General features: G+C 35.5%; 1 protein-coding gene across 1 annotated transcript in view; it reads left to right on the plus strand.

Moving 5' to 3' along the window:
• Positions 1-12,965, plus strand: part of LOC122799249 (cytochrome P450 2D15-like) — a 405,628-nt gene that overhangs the window by 149,807 nt on the left and 242,856 nt on the right. Inside the window, exon 5 of the mRNA XM_044068194.1 lies at positions 12,210-12,367. Coding sequence (XP_043924129.1) covers positions 12,210-12,367 — 158 coding nt within the window. The remainder of the gene's footprint in view (positions 1-12,209; positions 12,368-12,965) is intronic.

Raw genomic sequence — 12,965 nt, forward strand, 5'->3', positions numbered from 1 at the left:
AATTTCAGCGAATGGCTTATCAGAGAAAGTTGAAATTATTGAACACACTTATCTTCAAAAAATAATTCATCAGATGGCCATAGTTGGTCAACAACCAGGAAGTACCATGATGCATAAGGTAAGCTAAAGAAACCCTTTTAATAAATTTCCCCTATTCCCTGCTGTAGTGCAATCTCAGCGTTGGTATGTATATATACATATATATGTATATATATATATATATATATATATATATATATATATATATATATATAGTTAGGGGGTGGGGGTACAGCCCCCCTCATTGGGGTGTGTGGAGTCAGAACCCCCCACTTTGGTTGATAAGGTATTTTTATTACCATTCATGATGTTGGCCAACTATGGCCGTTCAATTAATTATTTTTCAAAGATAATGGTGTTCGGTGATTTGAATGTTCACTGTTTAATGTTCACTGATACTCACTGAAATTGTTATTCAATGTGTGAACATAGACCCAATTTATTCTGCTGCCTGAATTGTAGTCAAGGCTTTGACCCTTTGCTGCATGGAGTTGACTTACTTCTAATCTGTCTTTTACCATCATCTAATCCTTCGACTGTGTTAGGCATTAATATTTTGTACATTTCTGATTAGTTTGCAGTGTTTTGTGTGAAGTTATTTCTCATTTCAGTTACTGTTTAACATTTCTTGGCACCATTTTTTACAGTTCATATATAGTCTGAGAGTATGTATGGTTATATTTTACTTCAGTAGTACAGTTTCCATTTTATGCCTAAACTTCCAGTATAGGTTGTTGTATGCCATTTTAAAATTTGCTTCAGTAGAGCTGCCATGTCTCGTGCCACTTTATATATACATTTACAACTTACTGGTTTTATTTTATTGCTGTAATATTTCTTTTTAGTTAATCTTTTGTCTTTAGCCAAGGTCTGTCACCTCTAGCATTGAATTTTCAACACATACTAAGTCCTTCCTGCTTCTCAAAGGCAGTGCTTATGCCATTACTTTTAAATAAAGTACATCTGTTTATGCTCTAGGTTTCATTTTCTGAATAGGAACTGTTTCAGCGTATTTACTTACAACATTTTATCTGTCACACTTCCAGCTAGTTCACCATATATTCGGCAGTTCTTTGAAAGACAGACATGATTACCTTTATTTCTAAACCAATTATCACACCTTTCCCTTTATGTATTTGTAAATTCTGCTAAGATCCCGTCAGGGCTTTAATTGCTGAAAAGACTGTATTCTTGAGTGCCTTTGAAGTAAAGGTGCTGAGATAATGCTTAGGTTCATAGGTTCATAGGCAAATACTAGATTAGCTGCTCTTGAGTGGCTATTTTAAGCCTAGCCAATTTCACTTTCAAAGGTGAGAATCAAACCTTGTACCTTATAACTGTAAGGTAGACACCTTAACCAGTATACCAACCCCAACCCCCTCCCCCTTTATTCCCACGTAACATTTTTTGGGGCCAGACCTTAAAGGTGAGCATCTCATGTGCAGCACTAAAATACTGGGAGAACAAATTCATAGCAAACATATGCCTCCTGGATATGTGCTATACTGAATAATATATTTAACTCATTTAAATCTTTTTGCCCGATTCATATAAGTACTTACTGTTTAAATATAAATATCATAGCATCTTTGCATACACTAAACTGCACAAATAGGAATTATGAACACATTTAACTTAATGAATAATGTGTAATAGTGAAAATCATTTTCAAAGTATTGTCTTCTTGAGTTTCCATTTATCATCATCTATTTCAGAAGAATGGAAGCATTCTATAGCAATTATTCAAGGAAAACAAAGCTTTTATACTATTACTTTAGCAATGAGAACATTTCTACATGCTTTCTTCCCCATTATCTATTTGATGAGCAGTTTCTCACCTGTGTTGAAACGTTGTTCATGTATCTCCCCCAGTCATCAGACTGACTGCTCTCATTTGTTTTTGGTACGCATTGCTCTGTTTCCTTTAGCCATGGCTATGTCTTCTAAGAGGAAACACTAAGTTTCCTAGCAAAAATGTAGATAATTTTCATGCAGTATATTTAATTTGTATAATGTGTCTTATTTTCCAGAAACTGTTATTCAGTTTATGCACATGCTTTGACACAGAAAAACAAAACAACCCAGAGCAACATATGCATACAGCTATTCAGACTAAAATACCTACCCTTAAAAACTCATTATCGTATAGCATTTATGAATATAAAGTCCCTCTATAAACATTTAAGATTCATTATATTTATATCCATGTAGTCCTGCATACATATACTGATTCAGCACTTATTTCTAAAAACTATTACATTCCAAAGTGTTATTCTTCGATTTAGTGTTGTACAGACATATACATGCATTGACATTATGCTATACTTTATAGTCAGCTTAGTACAGTCCTGTATTAAATCACTGGGTCAGTATAATAGGTAGTATCTGCTTTAGCATTGGTATTCATAACCTTTTTTAATTCTACTAGTATGTTTGCAATTGATCCATCTTATACTGTACTTATATCATGTAGCATATGTAACTTGCCGCAGATCTCTCTCTCTCTCTCTCTCTCTCTCGTTCTTTTATTGCATCACTTTTCCATGTTAAATCATAGTTTTCACTGTTACCTTCAACTGTAACCTGCACCTAATCTGCCTCTATGTCTTATGTTGCTAATATACATCTACATCTTCTCTAACATCTTACTGTAGATTTACTTACTCTGTATTCCTACAGTTCTTAATGTTTAAACTAATGTGAATCACTTGTATAAATACTGTAAAGAAGAAAAAAAAAAAATATATATATATATATATATATATATATATATATAAATATATTTATGGGTTGCATGGCATAGATTGATTTATAGTTAAATTATCCTATGTATTGTCGGCACACTTTGGTCAACATATAAAGATGGTTGAAAAATATGCAAACTCGACAGTCCCCAGGGTAGGACGATGTGCCCTTTTCCTTGGGAAGTTTGTGATCTAGAAGTTAGTATACATAATTATAAAGGGGAATGGGGAGGTGCAAGGAGGCTTCCCCCCTGCAAAAATACACTCTATTTTGTTTTGCATGTTCTGAGGATTAGCCTCCGAGCATTAGCATGTTGATGTGTTTTTGTCAACATTAATCACGTCAACGTTTGTGTGGATCACCTAGTGAGAGCAGGTCCATACAAACACACACACACACACACACACACACACACACACACACACACACACACACACACATATATATATATATATAGAGAGAGAGCCTTGTTTAATTTCTCTCCAGTTGTTACATATTATCTTCCATTATACAACGACCCCCCCCATTAATATTCTAAAACGTGCATGCTGATTGGTCAGCATGCCCGTTGTAAATCAGACATACTAATGGAAAAAGGTCCGGTCGCCCGGACTTTTTCCATTAGTATAAGTCTTTTTTTTTTTTTGTATGTGTTGAACAGCAACGGAGAACTGAAGAGATCCGTTGCTGTTATCTCGCTATGTTAAACCCGTTTAACATAGCGAGATAGCTTAAAAAAAAGCAACGAAGATCTTCCTTTCTCCATTGCTTTTTTTAAAGCTGTCTTGCTATGTTAAACGGGCTTCGCCCTCGTGACCAAACCACGCCAACCATGGGTAAATCCAGCATTACCCACACCCAGGTGTGGGTTATTACTTAATTCTAACATGTTGATTTTTTTTCTATCATGTGCATTTATCTCACTAACTTTTTTTAATAACTTTTTATAAAGCTTTGTTAATTATAATTAAATGGTACATCTAGTGTAGCTTTTGCTGTTCTCCCTGGGTCTATGCTTAAAAGGAACTTTGTGCTCAGTTGGAATTTTCCAGATCAACAGATGCAACAGAAAATAAACAATAATACTTTCTATTACTGTCGGATTCTAATATACTGTAACTGCCTACCTAACTGGCTATGGCTATTAAAAAATGTGTTCTATGGACCAGCCCATTTACCTGATTAACAAAGAAAATAAATAAATATATTGTGCTCAGACAGCTGTGTCTGAGGCTGTTGTAACACTGTAAGGAAAGCTTCAGTAGTTCCTTTTAAGGTATTACATTAATTCTGATATCTGGTTCATATTTCTGTCATACCTGCTCTTTTTCTTTCTCACTTTCCAGTGTTTACAAGCCATTTTGTTGACTGGGCAACATTTTGTTTGCTTAGCGTGCCTAGTACTGGAATTTGTTATTACAGCACTGCATTTTAGGTCCTAAAATCTTTACATCATTAATCCTACTGATTGCTGTACCCACTATCCCAAGGACAGGCAATCTTTTTTGAGTAGACTGCCAAAAATAATGACTTCTGTGACTGTAAGGTGTTCACGTGTGGGGCACACTGTGGTGGGTGGGTGCTATTTGGACATGCACATATGTTTTAAATACTGACTGTATTTGCCTTTAAGTACAGTTATTGCATCTCCTGATGTTTTCAAGAAATCTTGTCAGAAAAGTTTAAAAAATTGATTTGATGTCACTATCCTTGCACCATCTCATGAAATCACAAGAGATACAGAACCATGTAATTGTATTTTTTCATCCTCAATCTGGTCACACCTGTCTGAACTTTAACACATAATGCTTCCTTGCTCTATAGACAGACAGGCACTCTGCCAGTTTACTTTGGAGTAGCCACAATTTTAGCTGTCATTTTGACAAATAAACATGTCATTCACTTATTACTGTGACAGTAAACTTGGAAAGTTCCAGCTGTGATATAAACAGATAATTCATCTACAAACAAGGGAGTTGCTCAGGACATTAAGAACACAAATGCTGACAGGGGCTCCAGTCTGTTTTCCACTTTAGGCAACTCTCAACTAAAGTCATATGTAAGTTATGGTTCTGTATGAAGTCTAACTCCTGCTAATGTACTTCTTTTGGTATGTGTTCACATAATCAAATATAGCAGAGGACCCTCATCTCTCTATCCTCACTGGTAAAGGGGTAAGTCTTACTATTTTAATTCCTGTTTTAATTGCCCTAATAGTTGGCATCTAATATTCCTTCTGTCTGAACAAAATAAAGTAGTATTCCTGAAAGTATTTTTGCTTAATACAGAAGCTTGTGGTATAACGCACCAACATTTAAAAATAATAGTTGGTGCTGAGAGACTGGCATTTTTAATTATAAAATATCTAGTCTCTTTTCCTTCACCCAGTTACTGTTTTAAACTTTTCCTAATGCCATTTGTATTTTTTTCTGTAGAGTATTTTCTTTTCTTATTATTAGTAATGTATATTGATCCCCTATAGAAACATCTAGACAAGTCTAAAAATATATGTCGATCAGAGTATAGCTTGTGTGCGGTATGTCTTTAAGGAAGCATGTGAGGCTGTGTGTGCATATATATTCCAGATACATGCAATCCCTAGTGCCATTTTGAAGAAGCAGCCAGTGTGTAACCATGTATGATTACAGCAGTTAGTTTGTATATAAGTTACTTAGTCATAGTCAAATATGATTTATAGTAATGTGTTTGTATAAAATAAAGTTCCTTAAACAGAACCCACAAAGACCCGTATATTCATGTACCAACAGGAAAGCAACATGGTGTCAGAACCGGGACGGAAAAGAACAAAACATTTGCAGCCGTGAGATGTAAAAGCGACAGCGAAGGTAAAACCAAGGGAAAACAGTGTGAACATAACCAGAAGCAATCAAAGGTAATGAAAAGCAACACAAAGTATTTACTCGATGAAAAGAGACAAGAAAAGGCATTACAAGGGCATAAACACATTATCAGGCAAGCAGAAAGCTCAAAAAGTTTGTTAACTAAAGAAAATGTTTAAGATAAAAGTGCTTGATGAAATGAAAGTATAAACTATGCATGTTAAAGATAAAACAAGCATATTAAAGTACAAAATAAGCATGTAAAAGTATAAAATGAGCATGTTTGAGGCAGAAAGAGTGTGTTTAAGACATAACTGGGCATGTTTAGAGTAAAACGAGCACAAAGAAAGTGCGCTTGGAATAAAAAAGGGAAAGGGTTAGATGGGCACAAAGCGTAATAAGAAGAAAAGAAAAAGGGCACATTAGATAAAAATAAAGCAAGGAGACTGCTATGTTGGGCAAAGTGCTGTGTTTGGGCATAACTATGACATCGTCTGGTATCAAAAAAGTAACTAAAGTCATTTGAAGTATCTCAGAGTGTGTAAAAGTGCTTACAATGTGGGCTTATTACTGTGTATGTATTTTAAAGAGTTCACTGTGTGTGAAGTGCAACTATCTCGTGTAATTTAATTGAAGCATGGTTGTTTGAAGAAAGGTTCTTGTGCTGGGTGTGGCTGTTCATAAAGTGCCGCCATTACTGAGTGCTTCTTGTACTGTAAAGAGTTGCCTGGCAAGGTGCCACCATTTTGGGAACATTTCAGTGTATTGCATCTAGTCATTTACAAAGTGCTCATACCTCAAAAGACATTGAATTTGGGCAATGAAAATATGATCATTCATATTGTGCAATTGCTTAACAAGTTTCTTGTATTAAAGAAAGGTGTTTCTTACAAAAGATTATAAGAGTATTACAGTGCTTGTGAATTGCTCAGTTGCATTGCAAAGTTCTTTAATATTTCTTAAAGCGATGACTTTAATAAATGATAATGCAATATTGTTCCATGCCTGCCTTTATCGATAAATTTTCAAGCAACTATTTTAGCATTTTTGCTTTTACCAATTCCAAAAGCTGATGATTTTAGCATTTCTGCCTTTACTTACTGAAAATTTCATAAAAGCATCATAAAGTTCGAGAAAGTATTCTGTTAAGCTTCGTAAAGTAGTACATAAGTTGGAAAACTATTCCGCTGAGTTACATAAAGTATCGAGAAAGCTAAAAAGTTATTTCACAAAGTACAATAAAGCATCAAGAAAGTTAAAAAGCCATTTCGTAAAGCACAGTGAAGCATTAAGAAATTTAAAAAGGTATTTCGCAAAGTGCAATAAAGCTTTGAGAAGCCTGAGAGGTTTATTTTGCAAAGTCCAGTTAATTGAAAGCACTACGTGGTTATTCATTTGCACAATACCGATAAGCACAAAGAAAGAAAGTGCAGATATAAAGCAGAAGAGCATTAGCTAAGTTGAGTGTTCATGCCAATTACTTATGCATATATATATATATATATATATATATATATATATATATATATGTGTGTGTGTGTGTGTGTATTTGTAAGTATTTGCAAGACCCTTCACTGATATGTGTTAATATGGCAGATGGATTTCGAAAACCAGAACTACTTGTGTTTGACCAGAATATTGCAGAGAACTGGAGAATATTTGAACAGGAGTACGATATTTTATACAAGCAGCTTATGCAGAAAGAGGTGCATGCACAAGAGCATTTATTTTGCTAAATCTAGCTGGATCTGAGGCTATAGAAATAGTGATAATTTGTATATGCACCAGCAATGTATGAAGGTGAAGGTGCAGACCGCCATATTGTCATACAAGCTGAGTCCAGAGAAGACCAAGAGTGTTTAAAGCATAAGTTCAGGGAAATGTCCAACCCCCAGACAAACATTACATTAGAGAGGCATTTGTTTTACACAAGAAATCAGAAGCCAGGGGAGACATTTGCAGCTTACATAACTGACTTGAGGAACAAGACCAAAACATGTCGGTTTGGTGTCTTGAAAGATGAGCTGATAAAGGATAGACCTGTATGTGGTATTAATAGTGCTGTAGTGAGGAAGATTTTGCCTCGTGACAGTGATTTGACATTAAGCAAAGCAAAAGGGATTTGTCAGATCCATGAGGTGACAGAAAAGGACATGCTTACAAGTGATGAAAGCATGGTTTCAGTAAGCTCCAGAGCAAATGTAGACAGTATGCAACACGTGGCAAGCAGAAACAGGCCAAAGCAAAGAGCAACCACAGGAATTCCAAAGAAGGTGCCAAGTTTTCTAGAAAGTTCTAGGAGATGTGCAAGCTCCAACACCATCTCAGTGCCATATAAGCATGAGTCACCAAAATCCAAGTCTAGCTTTATTGTTAACTGTCGAAATTGTGGTGCAAACCATGAGTTTAAAAGAGAGAAATGTTTAGCATATGGTCAGCAGTGCCACAAGTGTAAGGAATGGAACCACTTTCAAAAGTTTTGCAAATCAAGTAAGCCTCACACAGTTGTAAAGGAAGGTCATACAAGAAAACAAGTTGATCAAGTAGAGACAAAATAATCAGCTTTCTATGTAGATAGTGTATCAGTGCTGGGAGAAAGAGTTGACGCAGTAAACCTATTGACAAGGAGTGAAGTGTTTTGCACAGTTCAGATCAATGGGAAATCCACAGAGCTCAAAGTATACACTGGATCAAAGTGCAATGTTATATCTGCAGATACATTTGCAAAAGTGAGAACCAATGAACAACTCAATGTAACGTGGTGCATATGGAGGTGAATAAATTTAAACTGAAGGTTCAGTAATACTTCCATGTTATTTGTCTGAGAACTGTTACAACTTATTATTTTATGTAGTCCGATGACCAGTGCAATATCTACTAGGTCTCAAAGATAGTTTGAGAATGAATCTGCTTTCTTTTGCTAAAGACGTTCATCATGTGAGTGTGGTTCCAAGTTCAAGTTTTGCAGAAGCTGTTTTCTCAGAGTATGCTGATGTTTTTGATGACAAGTTGGGCAACCTTCCCATTGTGTATTCTATGAAATTTGACCTCAAAGTCACTCCAGTGTTTGAACCAGCAAGAAGAGTTCCAATAGCTATGCAAGCTAAAGCCAAAGCTGAGTTGGATAAGATGGTGCAGCAAGATATGAGTTGTCCAGTCGCAGAACCAACTGAATGGGTGTTGTCCATGGTAGCCACTCACAAGAAAGGCTCAGATGAAATCAGAATATGCTTTGACCCTAGAGATTTGAACAAGGCATTAAAGAGGCCATATCATCCAATGTGCACAGTTGAGGAAGTTGCAGCTCTAATACCAAATGCTACTGTATTTTCTGTTTTGGATGCAAAGAGTTCATTTTGGCAAGTGATGCTTGATTGCAAATCCTCATTTCTAACTACTTTTAGTAACCTGTTTGGCAAATACAGATTTCTAAGGATGCCATTCGGAATAAATTCTGCAAGTGAAGTTTTTCAACGTGCAATGGAACAATTTTTTTCAGGTTATTCTTGTGCCATAATAGTAGACGATCTACTAGTTGGAGGCAATGGCGGAGCAGAGCATGACAGAAACCTCAGGAAAGTTCTGGACAGAGTACATGAAGTAAATTTGAAGCTCAATCCTCTGAAGTGCAAATTCAGACTTCCAGAAGTAACCTACGTAGGACATTTGTTTACAAGTACAGGCTTAAAACCTGACCCGACCAACAAACAACTATTTTAGAGATGTCAGCACCACATAAATTGTAGAGTTTACAGCATTTTCTGGGCTTGGTCAACTATTTGTGCAAGTGTATACCAGATTTCAGTGAGTTGACATCACCGTTAAGAGAGTTAACATGAAAAAATGTTGTATGGTCATAGTTACAACATCATCAGAAGGAGTTTGATGACCTTAAGCAAAAAATTGTGACTCCCCCTACATTAAAGTACTATGATGTGAATAAACCCATTGCCCTGTCCTGTGATGCTTCTAATGTTGGTCTTGGTGCAGTTATTCTACAAGAGAGCAGTCCAGTAGCCTATGCATGTAGGACACTTACTCAAACTGAGATGCATTATGCTCAAATTGAGAAAGAGCTTCTAGCAATAGTTTTTGCATGTTCCAAGTTTCACAATTGTATTTATGGTCAAGCTATTCAAATAGAAACTAATCATCAGCCTCTATTTACTATTCTAAAGAAACCTATGCATTCTGCTCCAGTGAGATTATAAAGAATGATGCTCAAATTGCAAAAGTACAATTTCAAAATGGTCTACACTAAAGGCAAATTGCTTTATCTGGTTGATACTTTATCCAGATCACCTAGAAGTACAACAGAACTGCTTGATGCTGAAAATTTTGACTTTGATGTAATGTCAGTGCATAATTTTTCCACCACTAGACTTGATGAGTTGAGAGATCATACTATGACTGATCAAATTTCACAAAAGCTCAGTCACTACATCAATGTTGGATGACTGTCAAAACAATCTAGTGTATCACCTGAAGTGCAACCATATTTTCACTACAGAGATAAATTGTTAATGGAAGATGGTATTATTTTCAAAGGTTCTAAAATTGTTGTTTCTGTTTCATTACAGCATGAATATATTCAGATTTTGCATCGTGGCCTCCCAGGTTTATTATCCACTAAGAGAAGGGCAAGAGAACTAGTATTTTGGTCTTCATTATCAAAAGATATTGATAGTGTTCTTTCTTCTTGTTCAGTATGTAATAGTACCAGAGTGCATTTGCAAAGAAAAACACTTCATCTAAATCCAATACCTGAACTAACTTGGTCTACTGTTGCAACTGATATCTTTGAATGGAATAATCAACACTATTTGGTTTTGGTAGACTCTTACTCTAACTGACTTGAGATTGACCTGCTACCAAACTTACCCTCAACAGCTGTTATCACTAAGTTTAAACATCATTTTTCAGTTCATGGTAGTCCTCACAAACTTTATTCTGACAATGGTACTCAATTTACTAGCCAGTCGTTTCAGAAATTTGCGAAGGAATGGGACTTTGTACATGCCACTAGTGGTCCTGAATATCCTCAATCCAATGGCCTAGCTGAATGTGCTGTACAGACTGAAGGGCAATTACATGAAAAGTCAAAGCATGACAATACCGATGTATTGTTGAATTTACTTAATCTCAGAAACATACCTCATGACGATATTCTTGGCTCACCTGCTCAAAGACTATTTTCCAAACAAACTAGAACTACGCTGCCTATTTCATCAAGTTTGTTGAAGCCTAACTCTAAGAACAATAAAGCCGTCAAGGCCCAGTTGTTGAAGCATAATATCCAGAAATCTAGTTATGACAGATCGAGCAGATTACTTTGTTCATTGAGGGAAGGAGAGAGTATGAATCCAGACAACGAAAAGTTTTGATCGAATAGGACAGATAACAGGCATCTGTGCCAAGTCGAGATCTTATTGGGTAAGTTCCGAGGGTGTAGAGTATAGGAGGAATCTCAGACATCTTCTTCCTGCACCAGAATCATCACCATTGCAATCACAACACTGTATATCATGCAGAGTCAGACATTGTTTCTAGACCAGTATGTATTCAAAAGTCTGATTCTGTTCAAGAGAGTAATTCAAACATTCCACAGGTCAACCATTTTGCAGAGACTGTTCCAGTTGCTAAAACTGATTCTCAGTTTTATGTCACACCATATGGACGAGTTTTAAGCCTAGTGTGAAATACACAACAATGTGGATTTGATTGTATATACATGTGTACTTAGTATTGTATAATACACGTCTCTAGATTATTTGTGATTTCTGCATGCTAAATATCTCATGACAAATTGCATGATCTAATTCTCAAAGAGGGAGGATGTAGATCAGAGTGTAGTGTGTGCGCTATGTCTTTAAGAAAGCATTTGAGGCTGTGCTTGCATGTGTACATTCCAGACATGTGCAATCCCTAGTGCCATTTTGAAGAAGTAGCCAGTGTGTAAGCATGTATGATCACAGCAGTTAGTTTGTATATAAGTCACTTAGTCATAGTCAAATGAGCTTTACAGTAATGTGTTTATATAGACTAAAGCTGCTTAAACAGAACCCACAAAGACTTGCTTATTTGTGTACCAACACAAAAGCGACAATATATATATCCTCTACATATTCTGATGATTAACCTAACTGTAATGTATAAATCAAACTCTTTTATTTACACATTTGTTTTGTTGACAAGGTAATAATGTGTATTATACATTACTCTTCCCTGATTTGAATCAAGCTGGCAATCCTGCTACCAAAAATAAATGAATAATGTAAGGATGGACACATTCTAGAAATATATAAACATAATAATAACTCATAAGGGCAGAATTTAAGTACAGTACAATATATATTGCTAGAAATATATATTTACAATAAGGGTTATGACACATATGTGCAAGCTACTGTATATAAATTAAGCAAGTCTTAGTACACAAACAATACAATCAAGTGAGATTCTATTACTTCTTATCCAGAAGCCACAATCAATTTTAAGATAAAAACAGGGCTACAAAGTTTGAAGAGTTAGAACATTTTCCTTTTAACATAAGTAGTTATGTATTTATTTACTTTCAATTTTCAGGTTCATTTGATCCTCACAGTCGATTACTTAATGGTGTGTCAAATGTGATCTGTTCTGTTGTCTTTGGGAATCGATTTGATTATAAGGATTCGACCTTCAAGGAACTGGTAAATCTCCTTCAAGAAGAACTCCAACATGAAAGTGGAATGACTTTTGAGGTACCATGTCAAATATTTTTATGAGTTTTTTCACCAGAATAAATCTGCAGCCTTTTGAATTTGTGGTGGAGAATGCTGGTCGGAAGTTAAAAAAAAACTTGTGTGTTATTGGTAGGCAAACATTAACAAAATGCTATATGAGATTCACTTATAAGTTATTTGTGAGGTTACCATGTATGCTAACAGAAGAATACCCTTGTTGCAAACTAAAGTTGATAAACTTTTGTTTTGCACAGATACTTTATTTTTCCCCAAGGAGTGCTATCCTATACTCTCATGCATTCAAAGTGTAATATGTGTGGGTCTTTTGAGCACTACACTGAAAACACAATCTTTTAATTGCAAGTTCAGTTCAGAGCTCCAGTCTGCTGATAGAATTGCAACTTGCTTAATTATTATTTGTAAATATTAGTTTCTGATATAATTCTGGACAGTTGTAATTCATTGGTTTCTTAAATCATTTTAGGAAGTTCTTTCAGGGAGACTTCAATATGCTGTTCTGGGGAAAAAAACTTTTAACATATCTTCACTTGCACCATAATCAATCAAAAAGGTACTTTCACTGCATTCTATGAGACTATAATCAAAACTCAATAAA

Source organism: Protopterus annectens, chromosome 1.part0, assembly GCF_019279795.1.
Source record: "Protopterus annectens isolate FY-2018-M chromosome 1.part0, PAN1.0, whole genome shotgun sequence".
NCBI classification, from domain to species: domain Eukaryota; kingdom Metazoa; phylum Chordata; order Ceratodontiformes; family Protopteridae; genus Protopterus; species Protopterus annectens.